Raw genomic sequence first — 21,717 nt, forward strand, 5'->3', positions numbered from 1 at the left:
CCGCCTAATTGAAGTCCTCTTAGCTCAAGTCTCAGCTGCCAATTTTCCCTTCAGCCAATGGTCCTCGCCAAGTCTTCACGCCAGTGTGATACAAGCGGGTTTTCCCAAGACAAAGATTAATTGATTCGCTGCGTCTTATTACCGCTGCATGGAGCTTGGTCCAGAATGACTCACATGAATGTTTTCCTTCCGTCTCATTTCCAGCGGCGCGCGGAGAAACAACTTCATAAAATTCCTAAGAAAAACAACACTTTGCAAACCATAAAAAAACCCTGATTTTGCTTCCAAGAATTTATTTTAAACAAAGAAACCAAGAGCTTCTAATACTAAAGTTGAAGAAGTGCTCCGGAGATGAAGTATGGGGGAACATGAAAGAGGGCGACTCAGTCATGGAAATTCAGTTCGTCGTAACCCTGAGGAAAAGCCGAGTAGCCTTATCCGCGGGGAGAGCGTCATGTGATGCTTCGTGAAGGAAATATTTTGAAATTATCACGAATTTTTGGTGGTATACGGTTGGAGATGATACCAATGTAATGAATACGGATATTTTGATTTTTTCAGTGTAAGGATTGTACATCAAATTATTAATGCCTCTATAGTAAATCAAATTCATGGTATACCTCATTTCACTCGCGGCTTAAAGCACTTACATTTATAACTCTCCGCGGCGAAACCTCGATATTTCAATAGTATGACGTGTCAATGTCGAAAAATCTCAACTTTTGATAACCAATCCCTGATATTTTCTGGGTCCTGGCGCTAAAAATCGTCATTATCGTGGCCATGAAATTTTTGATACCCGAACATTTAATATGATTTTTGTCATAAAACAGAGTTGGTTGTATTTCTCAAGTTATTAAAAATGTATATGCTTCATTTTAATCTGAAACGTGGAATTAGACGGTATATGCATGGACCTATAATTTTAGCACACGTAATCAAGGGCGGATCCAGGATTTTTTTGGGGGAGGGGCACCAGGGTCTGGCAAGCATACTGTCTTCTCATCTTTGGGATTAAAAAATATATGCAACAATTACACTACTAAATATGCTCTAAATTTTAATATAATTTTATTTAAGTTATTTTTATAAAATTAGAGATTTTTATAAAATTTTAGAAAATTATTCATTTTCAGTTATTAAAATGTAAATATTTATAAATTTTATATTAAAATTTGTATTTTAAAAATATTTGTATTAAAAACATCGTATATTTTTTAAGCATCTAGGAGGGTGCCCCCTCCCCTAAATCTGCCTATGCACGTAATATCCATTATGGAAATGTTGAGCTATTTTGGCTGTAAGCGATGGATGATGGATGGTTTTTCTCTGCAAAATGTTAAAGTCTCTTGCAATATTTAGCCTCAAATGTCTCACACCCCCTCCCCTGCTGCCATCCGTGTCTCCGTATTCCGGGAAGGGCTCCTGAATCACATTTTGCCTCTCGGCTAACGCAGGGTCAGAACTAGGAGTATTGTCAGGGGTGCAAAGATGAGTCTGCTTCACCCCCTCCCCTGATCCCCCTCCATCCCTTACTCCCTCCCCCCACCATTTAAATATATAATACATCTGTAAGCTAATTTTTTTCAGATGCGGTGGTTGAAAGTACACACCGTATCAGGGGCGCCGACTTATAAAAAACATTGGGGGGGCCCATATCGGAGGTCTTGCCCCGGGAAGAGGTTAAATTCAAAGTGTGTCGCAGCACCGAAACACTACAATGATTCACACCACTTCATTCGGCTAACTCTTTATAACCCAGAGCTGCTTAAGGTAGAAATCAAATTTCAAGATTTTTTATTCTGAATAGATGAAAATTTTGCACTCGATCATAATTGTCGAGGCAGATAAATATTTCGTCATCAAAATTTACACCCCAAAAGAATACGTAGTTTAGATATTTCCTAAATAGAGCTGAAAATTTATATATTTTTGACGTTGCTTTGAAGCAACATTGGGCTATAATGGGTTAACCTGCTTAACCTTATAATTATTTCTTTCAACACACATTGTTGAATTTATTTAAAAAGGTAACTATGTATTGTCAAACATGGGAAATAAAAATTACCAATATATTTTTGTGATTTCACAAAGCATAATATAACTTAATTATTTTCTTGAATTATTGAGGGGGCTCCGCCCCCCCAAACGAATCTTTGAGGGGGCTCGGGCCCCCTCAGGCCCCATGGAGTCGGCGCCACTGCACCGTATGCAAGCAAGCAAATAATTTTCAAAACTAATATTGTTTAAAACTAATGGTAGTTTTATTTTTATTCAACATTTTATATTCATTAATGTTCATAGTAAGTTTAGTCGTAATGTTTATAAGTTGTTCAAATCTGTGACTTGCCATAATGGCTTTGTACTCGTAGGCAACTGCAACATCATTATCTTTCAAAACACACATATTGATATCTCCTATTAACATTAAATTCCTTTCTCATGAGCAGTTAAGAAAATTTTCCAATTCAGTCGAAAATAGTTCTGTGGGTAGGAAATTATTAAGGTGATATGTTGTTATTCTTGCCTTGGAGCACTGAAGTGAATGAAGGTGTCAATTTTCTGAACATTTTGCTGTCTTCCATGAAAAAAATCAAGAAAATGAGGAAATTTTTAAATTATGATGGCAAAAAATTGCATTCAAAATAAAAATCACTAATTTATGCTGTGGTAAAATTATCAATACTTGTCCAGTCTTCGTGTTCCTGAGGTCAACATATCTGTCTTCCACAACAACTGAATATGGAAAAATACACTGATTCTCCTCTTTGAATGCTTCTCTTAATGTATGTGTATACTACAGAGCAAAATCTAGCTAGTGTTCCTCTGCTCTAGCAAAACTTAATCTAGAGGCTGTACACACTGGTGAAAGATTTTACTCTAGCAAGAATATCTCGAGGGGTTTTAGGGCTGCTCTAGTGAGGCTTAGCCTAGATACTGTACACAATGACACGAAATTTAATTGACAATAATTGAGAGGCGAGAGTGTGATTATCAACTGTGGAGTGCAAGGTCATACCCAGGATCAAAACAAGCGGGGGCAAGCCATGGTTGTTCAAATTGTAGGTAAGATTTAAGCATGGAAATGGTCAATGAAATCAACATTTTAAGGAAACTGTAACAGATCTTTATTAGTTTTCAAAATTATTTGCTCGAAAAAATATTATTTTCCTTAAAGACATTTGCAATTTTTGCTTCAAGGGGGGGGGGGGCAGCTGCCCCCTTCTGCCGCTCGCTGGGTATGCCCATGATGGAGTGTTCATGGAGGGAGGGATGCCAATAGCAGCAAAAGTTATTTTTGTATTAGTAAGTAGAAAAAGAAAGTACGGTGACAGAAGATTGTGGGTAGCAGTGGATTATAAAAAGGAAAGAAAAAATGTGCATGCAAAATTGCTGCACGAATTATTCATTGAAGATATAAATTCATATGAAAATATCATATGGTTGTGTCCTGATCAGGACTCCAATTTTCTCAGAAAGGTTTCAACTGAGATAAGAAGACTCTCATTTGAGGAGGGCAATAAGGCCTTCAAGAGGACTCACAGTTACACATGGTGTCATTAGGCCATCTTATTTTTATCTCAATATGGTATTAATGCATAGTGCCACTTCCTCGAAATCTCCTCATTTTGCAAAATTTCTGCAATCTCCTTCAATGGTCTTGCTTTTTTGTGCCAATTCCAATATTCCTTACTTGTGATATTCCAACATTCTGGATAACTGAATGAAATGCTATCAGGACTTTCACTGAGTGAGTTTCTGCTATACTAGTAACTATGCTATCTGCTGTACTACTGAAGGCATACTCAGGATCATAACTAAAGGGGGCAAGCCAAGGTCTAGAGGGGGGGGGGGGGGGGACAAGCCAAGTTGTGACATTTTAGCATGGAAAAGGTAATGAAACCAACCTTTTAAGAAAATTATAACAGCACTTTATTAGTTTATGAGATTATTTCCTTGAAAAAATAGTTTTATCTCAGTTACATATCTTATACTAATGCATATCATTTTTTGTGGGTTTAAAGAAAATTTGTTAAATACTTTCGTTTTTAATTCGGTACTGATTTTGCTTAAAGACTTTTTCAATTTTTGCTTAAAGACTTTTTCAATTTTTCCTTGTGGTGGAGGGGGGGGGGGGCAGCTGCCCCCCCCCCCCGCCCTTCGCTGGGTACGCCCATGTTTACTATAGCTGTAGACATTTCGACTAAGTGACTCGCAGTATTACTGATGGCAACCAACGAGTTGATTGTTTGAAATATCCACAGTGAAGAGACAACTCATGTGGTGGAAGAACCGATAGCTATTCATTCAATTGAGATGGTGGGAAGGCACCTGATCATTCTTCCGCATAACTTTGAATTGAGTTAGAGGTAAATTTTTCTCCACATTTTATCCTTTTTTTGCTGAAAGGATTAATTTGCTCAGGCGAGAGAAGATACTTTATCTGTTCACCTTGATAGAGCGAGAGCAGTCTAGCAAGATACTATCAGTCTTTCTGATCATACTGCTGCTCTTGCATGAGAGCAGCTGTATGAAAAGAGCTGAGAGCAGTGGCGTAGCCAAGGGGGGTCAAGGGGGTCCGGACCTATATGTACCCCAAATATAAAAATGAAATTATTTTCCTTCATAATATAGAAAACAAATTATTGAAAAATCATGAATTTACAAAATATTTAATTTTCGTCTGAAGAAACATATATAACATATATATGGGTAACGAAAAACATATAAAAGCTCGGGACGAGAATTAATTCTTTCCATTCTCTTGATAACGCTCCCAGTAGGAGTGAAACGTTGAGTGAAAATGTTTTCTACAGAGCAATAGCCGAGAACCACCACTAACATTACAAAATATTTCTTTAACAAATGAAGTTTTTTTGATTATTAAAAGTGTTAAAATTAGTTTAAAACCCATTACTTAGTTCCCTGTTTTTAAAAAATTCCCTCCCTGGTTTCCCCCCCCCCTCCCCCCAAACGAAATTCTGGGCTACACCTCTGGCTGAGATCTAGCTGAGATCTGGCTGAGATCTAGCTGGAGTGCTCTCAGAAATGTTTACATTGTAGATTCTTCAGTTATACTGCTCTCACTTGAGCAAATCTTGCTAAAACTCTACATTGTGCACATGGATGCTTTACCGAAAAGCACTTCTTTTGCACCACTTTAAGGGTTTGTGTGCTACCTTCTTTGTGTTCAACATCTGTGAACCATCAACTAGAGTTCTTCTTTCCCTTGCAGTTATGTGCACCAAGGGAAGGCTCTGTGCCATATAATGGGAGTTTGAGGAAGTGCCTTACTACGGAAGTGTAAGCGTCAAATATGCATGTGGCCAGGGAAAAGAAAACCATCGGGAAGAATAGTGAGAAATGAGTCCTAAAGGATAGAGGACCCAATGTATTGGGCCGCATTATAAAGCAATCAGCTGTCTGTAACCGCAGCTCATGAGAACTTAAGATGCCATTTAGGTAAAACTCAGATGTATGATTTAAATATTTACTTTACAAATTACAAATCTATATGGCTAGGAGAAATATCTCATGTGCTCTATAACTGCAGTAGATCACTAAAAATGTTTAAAACCATTTTTCTCAGAGCATTTTTGAAATGAAAACATAACATACTTCCCCGCTGGCAGTTAATTTTTTATTGTGTCTTAAAAGCACAAGATCCAGGATAGGGACAAGGGGGAGGGGCTAGGTGCAAAGCCTTGGGGGTAACCTCCCAGCAGAGATGGGTGTCTTAACAAAATTACCATTTTATCTAGTGTAAATTGGATACGTAAGGGGAGGGCTATAGCCCCCGTAGCCCCTCTCTGGATCTACCAATGTGACTTGGCAGGGCTTGAAACACTACCTAGGTAATATTAATCTTTCTGTTACCTACCTCATTTTTGTTTTGCAGAGATGCCATACTGTCACTAGGTGTACTGTTTTGGGAGTACAGAGGGTTATTCCCTAATTATTTGGTTCAATTGTAGATGTTTTATAGTGCATCTGCATCAATGCATCTACATCAAGAGTTACTCACTTTATCAAATTATATCTATGATCACGTCGATAAAAGCGGATTAAAATATCAGATTTTTTAATATAATTAGTCATAGTTATACTGATTGATTGCCTTGGCCGTATTGAAATCTATAGTCCAATTTAGTACATGGAGTGTTAATGTGAGTATTTGATGTTCGAGTTTCTTACTTGACTTCTTCTTTGAAGGATGGGCATTAATTTCTGGCCGTTATTTTGTTTGTCGCTGGCAAGACAATGGTCTCAATTTGTCAGGATTTATTTCATTACGTGGAAAACTAGACACCTTCATACCTTTCAATGCTTCGTCAATACTTCGCGTATGAACGGATAGTGAAATTTACCTTCCCGCTTAAGTTTTAAATGTTATCGATTTTCTGTTATTCCATGCGCAGTAGCATAGCTGAACATGGCCGTTGGGCGTAACTAGGTGAAGGTGATCCGCGTTCGGTTTTGAAAGCTATTTTTTTTAAAGCTTTCACTCCGGTTGAAGTTACTTGAAGGTTTTGGTGTATTCAGCATTTACAGTATGTAATATTATACGCGTGCGATGTTATAGATGTTCTCGTTGACTTGTTAGTGGAGTTTTCTCTGGCGTTTAGTTTGTGCTACGTAGCTTCATAAGAAAACATCATGTTTAGAAAAGATGTTATAAAGGCCCTGTTGTTTGCGAGACCGTTCGGTGTCTACTTAGCGAACAGCTTTAGAACTTATCCGTTGAAATATGGAGCTTATAATGGGCAGAAGCAGACGCGAATGTTGGTTTACTCTGGTTTCTCATCAAATGGATCAAAACGGTTTTTTAAGAATTTTGGACATAAGCCGATTCCTCCCAGTAAAATGACTAAGATGTGGTATACTTTCATCGGCGCCTCTCTTGTCGGCCTTGTTATTGACTGGAAAGGGTAATGGTTTTAGAGGTTTCCTCTTGGAAAGAAAACATAAAATTGTTATACTAATGATCTCACATTTGTTATTGTTTTCTTCCCTCAGGATTTATCAATACCTGTTTCCTCCTGTGGAAGCCGACTCTCGAATACCTCATGAAATAGATGAGAGCGACCCGAAAGAAGATCATGATCATGAGGGGAAAGAAGTGGAAGAAGGCGGCAAAAGGAAAAAGAAGCCCAAAGAAAAAGTTGGATTCAGAGATAGGAAGGTATTTCACCCTTTCCTACTCTGTTCATAGTCAATATACTTTTTAATGCCTTCTTAATTCTTAAAAATGTGTCACTGCTGAAGTATAATGCTTTGTAAGCCGCTCATCACGATGTCAAGTGTAACCAAATGTAGTATATTATTTTCAGTGTTAAATATTTTACTCTTCAATGTAAAATCTTCATTCTGGAGTGAATTATCGTCCTGTGGATTGTTTAAAGACCAATTCTAGTGAATGAAAATGTTATCCTTCCTCTTATACCAACTTCAATTTGCTAGCTTGAACTCTTTGACTTTTGTGTAATGTAAATGGTAGTATTCTGTGTGGTCATACACCTTTATGATACCCTCCTATCGCATTGGAGAAATCCATCCCCGCTCAATTTTTCTATTCACAATAGAAACCAATGTTTTTGCTTGAAAATATTTTGACTACTAGTCATTCACTTAACCCCTGTATCTATGTTTTATTTTTAATATAATGAGAATTCATTAGGGCCACCTTAGTGAAGCATGATTTTGCTTTTGAAATTTGCTGTTCAAACCGTCATTGGTGAGTAAGATAAAGGCATGTTTTGATATTCAAATAAAGCAGATGGGAATAGCCGAAAGAAAATTTGTATGCACCCTCAATCCCTTGCCAGCATAAAATCAAGCAGACCAAAAATGAGGGCTGCAGAAAGATGTTATTGCCATAGCCTTGTAGCCAGGCACTTAGCTGGGAGAGGGGGGCTTCAAGCTGCCTCCCTGAAAGCTTACCCATTTGGCAACTGCCTGGGATGCATTCATTGAGGAAAGCACTAGCTAAGAGATGCCTATAATTTGATATAACAGGAGGTATAGTATGATAACACCTTGTAGTTTGATATAATGTTACATTTCATTATGTGTGCCACAGAATCATGTTGAAGAAACAACTACATAATTCACTCTCATTTGCAACAGGACAAAACTTAGACCTTTAGGTTATTGATAAATACACAGAAAGATTTAGAACATGAAGCTGAGGAATGGAAGTCACTCAGAATGATGTCACCATTATCTTTGTGGCAAAGAAAAGATACAGACTAATCGGCCCTCCAGGCAGGTAGAATGAGTGCAGACATTTCCGTCAGTGAAAAACCAAGATGACCATAAATTTCAATGTCATGTAAATGAAATTAATAGATATGTAATGAAATGCATTGTTTTTGATGCATGCAAATCTGCAAATAATTACCTGTACCGGCAACACACAAACTATCGTATCCTAGCCTTCCCGAGAGCTAATTCCTGGCTACTGACTTGGGGTATACCGGAGAAATAAGCCATTGTAAACAATTGAAATGTACAAAAAAGGCTATTCGGGCTTCCAGCCGGGTGGTCTCCCTCCATTCTGCCGACGTTTCGGAACACGAGTCGGGTTCCGAAATAAATTGAAATGTATTTTGCTAGTAGGAAATTTACATTTCTGCTTTTAGTCATTTCTTGTAATGCTAGGTTACCATTAAAGGCTTCATTTTAAATGTTTTCTTCGTGCCAATGTTCATTGTGTAGATAAATTCGTTTTGGCAATTTTTTTTCTCATTTCATGATATAATTTGTGAGACAGTGTATTTCTTCAAGCCTTTGCATCTATTACTTTGTTATTCATTGAACTGGTCATTACAACCCTACAGTCTTATTCCAATCTTAGCTAATTGTGGAGCTAAGCCCAATCGAGCTGGAGGTTACATGGAGTTAAAACTTTCCCCTGACCCTCTGAAATGTATTAGAGATGTGGTCGTAAGTGCACCCTGGCCCAAAAACCTTTTTCTGTCTTTGGCCTTGACTTGGGATATGCATTAGGCACTCTGTGCTGAGTTGGATAGCAAAACTAAAGGCCTTGTTTATGATAAAACTTGACCACATGACTCGTTATGGGTGGGCAGTGGCGGCGCGTGCGTATATGCATGTTAGCAAGTGCACACCCAAAGATGAATAAATTATAAAAGAAAACTATTCCTTTGCAACGCGAAGGATAAAAGTACTGTCTGCATATGCAAGAAACATGAGCCTCCGAACGCTACAGCTATCTCCTTTTCGAATTCACCGCTCTACAAGTGTGCGATCCCGTGGCATCATGCCGGGCGCATTTTCGGTCTGTGCGATCACTTGAGGGAGCTCTGGCGGGATGAGGTAAGCGGGGGGGTATCTGCTGTTCAAAGGGGCGATGGGAGCAGACTCAAAACCATGCGAATGCGCACGCGCATGTTTTTGGTGACTGACTAGCAGGTAGTGTAGTGGTGTAGCCGCCACCTACACTACCTGCGCCCAGGATCCTAGTCCGTCTACAGAGCCATCTGTATAGCCGTTTTCTACACTACTTCCTCATAGGGTGTAAGGAAAAGAGAATGAATTTCAACTACCGTCACTTGTAAAGGTGTGTTGAGAATAATTATTTTCATACATGCTAATATTATTTCTGTTCATGCAATTTTAAGGGTAGAGTGTACCAGTGATATGTTTTGCTTGCTATGTATTCTATTACGACGAAATATGACGCTCATGGATTAGGATTAACATAATATAATTAAATCATCCTACATCTGCTCTAATGCACACCCTAGATAAATTACCACCAGCCGCCACTGTGGGTGGGGATAAACATTGAAATTTTGTCTACCTAGAAGTCGGCTAGTTCTCATTCAGCTGTGAGTGTAAGTTTATAGTGCTAGTATTCAAAGGGGTTGAAAGAAATCTATTATATCTCATATAATATTTTACAGCAGTGCAAATATAAAATATGTCTTCAAAGTATATCCTATGCCTAAACTTCTTCTATTATGTACTCGAAAACCATTTGGTATTCATTATTTAGTGAATTTGTTTTGCAGTGAACATTTCGATATCTCCACTGCATAAACGCTCAACAATCGCCCACCAAATCAAATCTGCTCATCAATTACTGTAAGGGCTATCTAGATGTGCGGATTTGATTTGGTGGGTGATTGTTGAGAGTTAATGCAGTGGAAGTTTCAGTTTATTAAGAAATTTCTGAACATGTGTCCTTTATATTAAATTAAAAATGTTCTTAAAATATGCTCCTTACTGTCTTCTCTATTCAATCTGATGTGTGTAATGAGATGGATAGTCTTTAGGTTGGAACGAAAAATTTTAATTTTTTCTTCCTATGAATTTTTTCACATGGTGCATGTGCATGAATGGCTCCACTACACATTTGAAAAAAATTATCAGTTGATTTAAAAAAGTCATTTATCATGTATAAATGATCTGTAATTATAAGTTCTTTATAGATATGTGTGCCTATTTTTTCAAAAGATTCGTTATTTAGAGCCCTGTTAAAAGTTTCTGACACCTACACGAATATCCATTCTTTGACCCCTGGCGAGTCCATTTTGACAAACTGCAGGGAGAAGGGGATACGGGTGAAAGTTATCATTCTATATTGTGGCTCTGTTGATAATAGTTGCCCCGGCTACCAAGGGATGGGCATTCCTTCAACTAGATCAACAGCTTAAAATGACTTATTTTTGGGTTGGCCACCTTAACTCTTTTACTGCCAGCCCATTTCAGGTGGGATGTACGAAGACTGCCAAGACTATTTTCCAGAATTAGCAACATTTCAGATTTAAAAATTTTTCAGTTACCTAATTTTATTTAATACGTCTAGATTTTTTTCCCAATTCTTAAGATGTAAATATATAAATAAAAGCGAACAAACTATGTATAAATCCACCAATTTATTTTTGTGGTACTACTAGTTTCGACGCAGCGGCGTCATCATCAGGTACAAAGGCTACAAAGAAACAAACATCCTTATATATCATGTGGTATCGGGAGGAAGAAGGTAGGTGGAAGGGGTGGCTGGGAAATCTGAGGTGTGTGATTGGGCGTTGTGGGAGGGTGGTGAGAGTTGGAGAGGGGTGGGTTGTGGAATTCCAACTCTCCAACTCTCACCACCCTCCCACAACGCCCAATCACACACCTCAGATTTCCCAGCCACCCCTTCCACCTACCTTCTTCCTCCCGATACCACATGATATATAAGGATGTTTGTTTCTTTGTAGCCTTTGTACCTGATGATGACGCCGCTGCGTCGAAACTAGTAGTACCACAAAAATAAATTGGTGGATTTATACATAGTTTGTTCGCTTTTATTTATTAGAATGAACCTCCACAAAGTTGAGCCTGTTACGATAGAGATTATGTAAATATATCTTATAACCATAGATAGATTATGGGGGTTTGCATAAATTACAGCCATTGAAAAGGCTACAATTACGAAAAAAAAGTGAAATAACTCGGGCCGATAAATCGGCCCCTGGCAGTTCTCGCTCAACCAGCGAGGGCCGATATATCGGCTCTTAAGTAAAAGGGTTAACGACCCTGCCTTCCCCTTGTTGCCTTGTGTGGAGTGACTCTAATGTCTTCCCCTCCAAAGATCCTCTCTTGCAGTTATTTCCCCTTTTTCTCTCTGCCATTCTGCAAATTTAAGTGCCAGGAACTTTTAACAGAACTCACCTTCCATCACGGGCTCAAATGTCTCAGTATCCTTAAGTGATACTTGATTTGTCCCTTCTTTCCAAAGGTCCCCTTGAAATGTTAGCTGTCGTCAGTCTTGCTGTGCCATTGTTTCAGTCCTCAGCTTCTCTTTTCCAGATAATTGAATATGAAAATCGCATTCGTGCTTATTCAACCCCTGACAAGATATTCCGGTACTTTGCTACGGTGAAGATACTGACTGCTCAAGGATTTACTGAGGTGTACATGACTCCAGACGACTTTCTCCGTGCAATTACTCCTGGAATGAAACAGCCAGATGGTAAAGAAGAGATAAAGTTTGAAATCGTAGAGTCATTAATATTTTTCAGATGTAATCCAGCTGAAGTTGGCCCTAATAATGATTAATGAGTTGTGCTTTGCCTGATCATGATTTGTTTTGTGAGTGTGCACTAACAGGCTTGTGAAATAACAGGGAGGCTTGTGCTGCAGAGACATTTTCTGATCCAGTCTGCAGAGAGTAACATGTGTTTAATGTTGTTTTTCAGAATATTTGATAGCTTAATGATGATGGATTCACAGGGTCTCCTGAACTCTGGAAAACTGGGAAGATCAGTAAATTTTTGGGAAAATTATTTTCAATGGAAATTTCAGGGAAATGTCAAAGTAACTCTAGAATTTTAGATTATCCAATAAGTACTTTACCAGTTAAGTTAGGTTTACGTAGAGTATTTAGCTAAGTAGCCCAGCCAGTCTTCCCCCCCAATTTGGAGTTTCCTCTTCAATTCACAGTAAGGCCTGCTCCCTTTCATTTTAGCTGTAAATCTTATTCTCTTTATTCCTTTCCCTGGCTTACCTTACATTCTTCCCTTCAACATGGTTTTTCACATCCCCTCCCTTCTCAGTACTCACACCATTCAAACATACCGTCTCCTCATTATCTCATCTAGAAGCTGCCTCTCCTCACCCACCATGTTAGGCACTTAGTCAATCCTATTTTCCATCCACCTCACCTTCTCAATTCTTCTCCATTCCCACATCTGGGGCACCTTCTGTCTATTATCATCCTCCTTTAAAGGTGTCCGGATGTTTCTGCAGCATAAAGTGCTACACTCCAGATCAACCTTTTCTTTCTGGAAAACTCTGGGAATTTTCAAATGGTCATCAGCTAGACACCCATATTCATCATCCATATGTTTTAAATCAGCAGTTCATCGTAGTTGGTAGAATCAGTCGAATATAGATTTATTTGATGTTTAAGATATGATTTTCTTCTTTTTGACTGCATATGCATGTTTTGAGGTGCAAATTTTGAAAATCTCATGAATATGAAAGGGGGCTCAAGGGAATTAAAATGAACACCTGTAGTTAAGCTTCATCTCTGTAACTGTTGGCTGATAATTGTTTGCCTCCCAACAACAAAGCCATAGTTTATACAGTTAAATCCAGCCTTAAGGACCTCTTCCATTAACCCTTTTGCTGCTCCTCACTCGCCGGAAACTTACCTGTGACATGCAGCAAAAGCGCTGAGTGCACGACAGGGAGGAAGAAAAGATAGGTTTGCAACAGCGTGCTGGGTGAACGTACCAGGTACATTCACAGAAGCGAAAGGGTTAAATGGCCACTTCCATTAGTCACTACCACCCTCCCTGAATATATTTCTTGTGTAAGTAATGTTAATATTACCCTTTGTCAGCAGTCACATCCTTTGATGACCAGCAGCCATATTTTTTCAGCCAAAATTCGCTCCTTGAGCAGGTAGAGCAGTTTAACTGATTGAGCAGCACACTAGAGTGAAAGGGATGTAGTAATAGGAATATCAAGAAGAGAATTGTATTAGCCTCGTAGATGCTCATGAACAGGAAGGAGCTTATGACAGGATTGTCATGTAGGAATTTAAGGAAAAGGTTAGTGAAGAGTTTGATCTGGAGTGTAGCTCTTTACTGTGTGGAAACATGGACACATAGGAAGGAGGACGAGAGAATACTGGAGGCATTCGAGATGTAGGTATGGCGAAGAATGGACAGAGAGGAAGAGGAACGACGAAGTGCAGGACATGGTGGGCGAGAAGAGACAGCTTTAAGATGAGATACGGAGAAGGCAGAAGGTTTCGATGGAGCGAGTACCTAGCGGGGAGAGGATGTTGAAAATGGTGTTTGAGAGTAGAATGTTAGGTAAATGAGGGAGATGAAGGAAGAGAATAGGATTTTTTGATAGAATGGAAGTGGGCAGGCCTTATAGTGAATTGAAGAGGGAAGAGCTTGAAGGAAGGGAGCCTCCCTGAATTCTTTTTGAGGACTCCATAGAAACCTATCTTAATCGCTAGAGTACTTAAATGTAATGTCCCACCTTAACTGACCTACCTCCTGAGTTTTACTTCTACAAAATACTTTTGAGCATTGAGAAATGCTTCCATATAATATTTTAGGAACTTCTCTCTTCAATTCTAAAACATCCTCAACCTAATGATCTCAAATATATGAAAACACAACTACCCCTTTATGACTAGTGTTGTTTTATCTATACCTTCTATACATGACATTAGAATATTCTAGCTCTAAAAAAGAATCATGCCATTTTTTAACAGATAATGAATCAATGGCTAATTTAATTATTATGCATATCTCACATCTTGTCTGTTTTTTTTGCGGCCATTTTTCTTGAACGTGTTTGGTGGCCAGTTGAGGATGGCTTCACTATAGTTATTTCACTATTCATTATGGTGTTAAATTATGATACAGAATTAATATCTCTGAAAGGACTTGGAAATATTTACCCATCTATAAGGTGCTTCATCTCTGTTGCATATTGTGCCTCATCCATTAACCAGTTCTTAAAGATAGCTAAGCTAAAAGATAGCTGGTTCCTATATTCAAATGTTTCTGTATAAAAATGTATGTAGTGATACATCCTTATCCTGTTTGATCAATCAACATATTAAGTGTTGCTGTACAGGAAGTGAATGCTTTTGTAAGAGATGCCTATCAATGTACAACTCGTGCCCAAGGTTATTGACATGGCACTTATCCTGTGTTGGTCAAACGTGCTATTTTTGTTGTACAGAAAGTGACTGCTTTAGAGAAAGGAATTGGCTTACGTTCAGCTACTGCGAAAGCTTTTGTGATTCCACAGTGAGTGGCTTTAGTAATGGAATTGTCTACTTTATTATGCCAGTTGCTGGTGGTAGGAAGGAAAATGAGAAACATTTGTGCGATAATTATTGGGTGGCTAACAGCTTGAGAGAATCAATTACTACTATTTCATCCAATGCTTTGACATTGGATGAAATAGCAGTAATTTGGGTGGAATGGAAGGGAAAAGGAAATGCATTACATAAATGATGTTTTTCCAATTGATTTTTCAAAATGAAATTATCTTGATGATGGATTTGAGGATTTGCATTGATTCTTGTAAATGTATCCGTTGATATTTTATGGTCCTGTTGTTCATACTGTCCATGGGAATAAGGAATTGGGGACTATTAGATGTTTTAGAATATAGGTAATAGTGGAAGTTCCTGTGTAGAAAAACCTATTAGTGTTAAGGTGAACAAATACAGTCATGTGGGAGGTAGGACTTGTTCTCTGGCATGTCAAACAGTTATACTTCATGGGGATAATTAAAATGAATTTAATTGTTAGAAAATACATGTTGAAAACATGTTGTTTCCATGAAAAGTTAACGTATTGTATAGGTTGGTTTTATATATATTTTTCTTAGAAGGATGCCTTGGGGTCATCTGACCTCCATTTCTTGTGTAGAGTTGATGCTTTTATGATAAGTGTTCATTTTCATGTTTAGTCTTATTTTATTTTTATTTTTCTTGTTACATATGAGTAAAATATTTTAGTGCATGCATTGTTGATACATCCTAAGAAGAAGGTTGAATTTGTGATACTATGCCCTAGGATGTGATTTTTGTTCACCCTATGAGGTATCTCAAATCATCTCCTAGGCAAATGATAGGAAATGGGAAGTGAACTAATGACACAAATATTTAAAGCAGTGATCTATGTAGTACATGCTTTCATTTCATCTGGGTCTCTTGTAACATATTTCATTTCAATTTTGTCTGCAATTATAGAGATGAAGATAGGGCGTGACGGAGTTATAACTGTAGGGTAGTTGGAGAATGAAAAAGATTGAAGTAATGTTATTATTTTTTAAATATTGGACTGGGTGTTTTGTCTTCTACTGCTATACTTCAAAATTAGTCTTGGAAAAGAATTTTTTGAGTTAAGATTCAGTGAATTGATGTGTAATATTAGTTGTATGAATGTAATCAATAACTTAATTTTAAATGGATGAAATTGCTCTTCATGCACACAAGCCGGTACCATAATCATCTGAACGTTGTAAGTAGGTCATAATTGTTAGGTGTTGGTGTTTATATTTTATGAATTAATTCGTTATGTAGCTGCACACGTATAAAATTTATAAAACATGGTGTTGCTAATTGCTTGTTTTTGTTCCTTCTCTTGTTTCAAATTTTCTGAAACATATGGTTTAATGTGGCTTTCTCTTTAACCACTAGTTTTTAAATCAACATTAACTTACACTGCCCATGGGCAATATGTCCATCCCAGACCAATTCATTATCTTGTGCACGAACTTGGTAGGAAAGGTATTTTGAACCATCATTCATCGAGTCTTTTAAAATGCACCTCCTACGTATTTGGTTACTAATGTATTTGGTGGACTATTTTTTGTAAACATGTACCAAGTTTTTGCACCTGAGTTTGCTTACTTCTGGTATAAATTTTACTTGACTAACTATTCTTCTTCCACATTATTTACATAATGTATTATTTTTCAGAGGGCATGCGATGCTGTGGGGTGGATGTTCTCTGCATCCTTAGTTTTGTTGTCGGCTGTTTTTGTGACTTTACATCTAATGAAGTTGTTTTTGAACCTGATTCCCCATCTAACTTTCATGTGTGTGTGCGCGTGTTTGACAGTTTGTTTTGTGAGTGATAACTTCTCTGTGGTAGAAAGTAAGCACTAATCATTCTCTTCTTGTCCACTGTGTTGTGTGGTGAACAAAGCATCTGAGTAGAATTCCTCACTGCATGTCTTCTTTCTTTTGATAGATAACAGAGTACGAGAATCGTATTCGACAATATTCAACCCCGGACAAGGTGTTTAGATACTTTGCCACCCTGATGGTGTTCCATCATAATGGGGAGAATGAAGTGTTCATGACCCCTGATGATTTTCTGAGATCCATGACGCCTGGTGCGAAACAACCAGAGGGTAAAAGCTTCACCCAACCTGCCTCCAGTGAACGCTCACTAACTGCATTTTGCACCAGACAATTAAGCTGTAGAACACTTCTGATATTGATCAATTAATCAGCTCAGAGAACACTGAAATATTCGTTTCTTAGACTTTAGTTTTTCCTTCACTGCTTTGCTTTATGCATTTTGTTGCTTTTTTATATAACTGACTAACCTATTAAATAGAAAGTTGCACATTTCTTTATGGAAAGGCGCATGAAATGGTTGTTTAATATAGTCCACCTCATGGCACGAAGCATTTTAGAACTTAGAATTCATCACCCCATTTTGATTGCATGCTGGAAATTTTTCCAAATATATGTTTACATTTAGGATTTTTATGCATTAAATGGTTGCGACGTCTTTCCTTACACCAATTTTCCTTTTTCCATTTCAGGTCTTGGATTGGATCAGTTTAAGCGGTACGACCCCAAGGTAGGGAGAAAAGTTTTTATTGTTGCTTAAATTCCTCTGTTTATGACATATCATCCTTATTACCTATCTACCCATCGCACAGCCTTTTTATAGTGTATATTAAAAGCATCTGAATGATAGCACTAATTATATGAATTGTTTATGGATTATGTTGTGGTCAATTTAACAGCCAGTCTTTTGCTCAAGAAAGATACTTCACAAATTGCACTTATTTCTTTATAAATAAATGAATGACTTAATCACTTATTAATTATAATCATTGTAAAAATCATTAATATAATACTTAATAAATCATGACTTGTTTCATCTCTTTGGGTTTAAATCATCAATTTAGTGTTTAAACCTTTGTGCATTGTAAAATGAAGAGTGCATTCATCATTCAATCATAACCTAAAGAAAAGACTATAAAATGAAGCATCTGGGAGTGTTTTCATTTCAATTTCGCTAACTTATTTTGGTGTTCCACCCCTCCCACACTCTGTCTTCTATCTTAACTCTATACTATCTCACTGATTTTATTTTGCCATTCCTCCCTCTCAACTGTTTAAATTAATATAAGAAGTTATTCTAACTGCCATATTTATTTTTTTCTTTTCATTCTCTGTTTGCAGAACCACGCCGAGGTATTTACAGCAACTCACCATTCTTTCTATCTCTTCTATTTCCTATTTCTTTTTGTGCATGATTCTTCTCTTCCTAGAAGAGTGCTTAAAACTGAATGCGATAAATCCCTTCTCAGGCTATGCCTTTGCTTGAAAAGTGCACCTAACATCTCTTGCTAAGATTAATCATGAAAGCTCCCTCAATCCTTCCCGTTTTGTCATTCTACTCATTCTTTCTGCTTCAATCTTTTACTTTTGCTTGGGAAGGGCTGGTTCAATTTTTAAGTTCTGTTTGATCCTTATAGAAATGGATAGGTTATGTTATGTTAGTTTACTTTATATGAAGATCTTGATTAGTTTGAAGTATGTATTATACATTTATCATAATTTTTTGTCTTTTGCAGTTTTTGTGGGTAATGTATGCCTAAAACGAAAAGAATTTTTACTTTGAAAGACAGAATTTGCGTTACATATTTTTTTAAAGGATTGATGTTGCACTCGGTGTAGAATTGCTGCGTACGCATTCGTGATATGCATTGTGCCACTATGTGGTCAGGCAATCCATAATTTCATCCTTCATTACTTAATTTTATACATTATGGTATTTTGAAACAAATTGCTTCACCTCATCTTGTGTTTATAGGCTAACTAAATTAGGCTGATATGAATAACCCATGTGCTCAGTGCTGATGATAATTATATTCTTTGATGAAGGTGGAACTTGGTTTGAAAAGGGATCTCAAGTTTTTGGCTCTGCATAGAATGCTAGGAGAGTTATTTGGTTTCACAAGTTTTGGCCAGTAAATTGACTTCTTGGTCGTTTGAATGCTTTTACTTTCACGTCTTTACTCATGATTATGCAAGGGCGTACCCAGGATCAAAACTAAAGGGGGGCAAGCCGTGTTCGTTAAAGTTGTAACACAAAAAAGGTTAAGAAAACCAAAATTTCAAGAAAATTGCAACAGCACTTTATTAATTTTTAAAATTATTTGCTCGAAAAAAATTATTTTCATTTTAATTAAATGCTTTATACTAATATCACTTTTCTTGGATTTAAAGAAAATTTGTTCAAAACTTTCATTTTGAATTAAATTTACTTGTGCTTCTAGGGGGGGCAGATGCCACCTGCTGCCCCCCCTCTGGGTACGCCCATGTGATTATGCACAATGCCTAATCTAGGGTTAGTGATTGTGTAATAAAGGAAATAATTGGTCAACGGTAATCATGGAAATGGTGCAAATGGTGGTTAGTGATGCGAAAGGTTAATTTATTGACACTTTGGTTGGAATGAAAAGAAGTGAAAAATTCTTTATAGAAATTCAAAATTCCAAAATAGTTTACATTTTTAAAGTTTAAATTCTTCTGTTATTGAGTTGTATAGGAAAAAATCTACTTTAGTATGGTATTATATGTTTTGTAATGAATTACTTTTTAGTGCATTAATTAGATCAGTGAACTGGTTTTGGGTGTCACCTTCTCCAATCTGGAACACCTAAACGACCTGGTTTTGACTAGAATTATTTCTATCTTTTACTGTGGATTGTCGTTCATTGTGCACCAATAATTTTCCCTTAAACCATCACCATCATTTTTCTTGAATCATTTTTCCATTCAATGATATGTCATTATGCCTTTATTTTAATAAGTATGTATTTGTGGAAAAAATTGAAGAAATCCTGTGAAAAATGGAGGAAATTTACTTTGGAATCATAGCTATCTAATGATTAGTCGCATTTGGTTCTGAAAGAAACACATGAATAATTGAAGAAGACATGATTATCTACTACATGTATGTTTATATTCCTGTGGGTAATTGTTTTTTTCATTAGTCTTTGCAATATTCTCTTTACTGGCTCTTGAAATAATTTCAGTTTAATAGAAATTGATATCATAAGAATTTACTTTTTTCATTCTTTGAATTAAAGAAAGATGATCCATATTTATAGAGTAATAAATTGATAAATATCTCCTTCGTTTCTGTCTTAAGATATTTAATTATTTGGTTTGATATTTAAGGTATTTGTTCATGTATAAATAAACTAATACAAAATAACATTGTTTATTTACACATGAATGGATAATATTTCATTGACTCATATCTGACATAAATTTTTTTGGGGTCTGCTTTTTATGAATCAGGAGGCGTTACTGGGCACTATTTACAAATATTATTTAATATGTAATTACTAATTACCTAGTTTATTTAACTCTGTTTTGTTGATAGAGAGAGGTACGTGTAATAACTATGCTTTAATGCAGTGCAGGGTGTTTAATGTTACGTCACCATAATTTTGTTTCTTAAATGCGGCAGAAATTTACCATATGTGTGGATTCACGCTGTATTTTATCCAAAGTGGAAGAATATGAAATATAGAGTATGTGGGCATCCATTTTGTGTTTTTGTTGTAATTGTAATGAAAATATTGCAGTTAGTGCTGCTTATTTGTACCCAAGTTGTGATTCTGCATAACTTTTTATGTCCGGGTTTTGGTAGATTAATTGTCACTGTATAAATTTATTATTTCTGTTTGGCTCTTAATCATATTGAACATAGATTTGCACCAAACTTTTCTTAGCTGCACAGTAGAGATATAGTTGATTATATTCTTGCCATCATTTAATCACTGAACATTGTTACTTTTGCATAGTCAGCAAGTACTAGGCTGTCATTCAATATTTTTTGTGGTAATAGTTCACTGTAAGCTTTGATCTCAGTTTTGCGACTACATAGTAAGGGTAAGAGTTTTATATCTCACTTCAATGATATTGCTCTATAATTACACTGTAGTATGTAATCAAGTTGATTATTTATGTGCCGTATGATGACTTCATCGTAATGGGATAATTTTTCTTAATACGGAAAAGACTGGTTCATATGAATTTTGAATTATCTTTATTATCATTAAGAGTGAATGTAATATTTATTATTAATTTATTCATATTTTTAGTGGCATATTTTTTATATTATATCGGTGGAATGCACTTCTAAGTAACAATGTGTGACTACTTTTCTCCATTCTTCACCATATTTCACAATGTCAGGACTTTTTTGCATGAGTTTATTTTACATGTTAGGTTGATGTTACATGATAGACTGGAAAAAAGCTGAGGGATGCTTGTTTATCTTAGTGAAATTATTGTAATGAATGCTTGTTTTTAAATTGTTGGGAAAAAGTTCAATCCTTCAATCATTTTTTTCCTTGTGATTAAGTTTTGAAGTTAAAGAGTCATTATTATTCAATAGCTTGAAATAGCTTTCCAGAAGTTGACCTTCTGAATGGCTCAGGATAATAGTTTTTTTCCATGAGATACTTGAATGTAAAAATCTCCTTATGTTGCTCTATACACACCCTTGTTCTTAAGATTATGTCTGGGATGGCATTTAACAGGGTTGTTTCAAGTCAGGGAAAATGGAGAATCCAGGAAAAAGTGAGGGAGGGAGGGAAAAAGGGAGGGTGATCTTGTCCATTCGTTCAGATAAAATTTGTACAGTGGAACCTCGTTAAAGCGAGTACGGGCTATAGCGAGACCCCCGATATTACGAGATATAGCCGATGCACCGTCAATTGATCCTATAATAAGCATGTAAAAAATTTCGTTTTTATGAGGCCCTTTTGGTGTTGGCTCTCGCCATAGCGAGGGTTTCACCGCCGGAAAAACTTACACCAAGACTCCTTAATCTCTGTAATTGCTAGCAATCTGTTAGAAATGAAGTTAATGGAGTGCTCAGGCTCAAATTT

The 21,717-nt window shown here is 36.7% G+C and overlaps 1 protein-coding gene across 5 annotated transcripts in view; it reads left to right on the plus strand.

The window, feature by feature from the left end:
* The first annotated feature begins 5,282 nt into the window (after positions 1-5,282).
* The window catches only part of LOC124161128 (calcium uptake protein 1 homolog, mitochondrial), a 107,610-nt gene continuing 91,175 nt past the window's right edge, over positions 5,283-21,717 (plus strand). Inside the window, exons 1-5 of one of the 5 annotated variants that reach the window (XM_046537357.1) lie at positions 5,283-5,463; positions 7,018-7,183; positions 11,824-11,986; positions 17,338-17,375; positions 17,987-17,998. In XM_046537357.1, coding sequence (XP_046393313.1) covers positions 5,453-5,463; positions 7,018-7,183; positions 11,824-11,986; positions 17,338-17,375; positions 17,987-17,998 — 390 coding nt within the window. In that variant the 5' untranslated portion in view covers positions 5,283-5,452. Of the gene's footprint in view, positions 5,464-6,412; positions 6,930-7,017; positions 7,184-11,823; positions 11,987-16,754; positions 16,918-17,337; positions 17,376-17,986; positions 17,999-21,717 lie in introns of those variants that run through there. The other 4 variants (XM_046537354.1, XM_046537353.1, XM_046537356.1 and 1 more) reach the window with 4 other exon arrangements.

The sequence above is a fragment of the Ischnura elegans genome, chromosome 6, assembly GCF_921293095.1.
Source record: "Ischnura elegans chromosome 6, ioIscEleg1.1, whole genome shotgun sequence".
Lineage (NCBI taxonomy): Eukaryota > Metazoa > Arthropoda > Insecta > Odonata > Coenagrionidae > Ischnura > Ischnura elegans.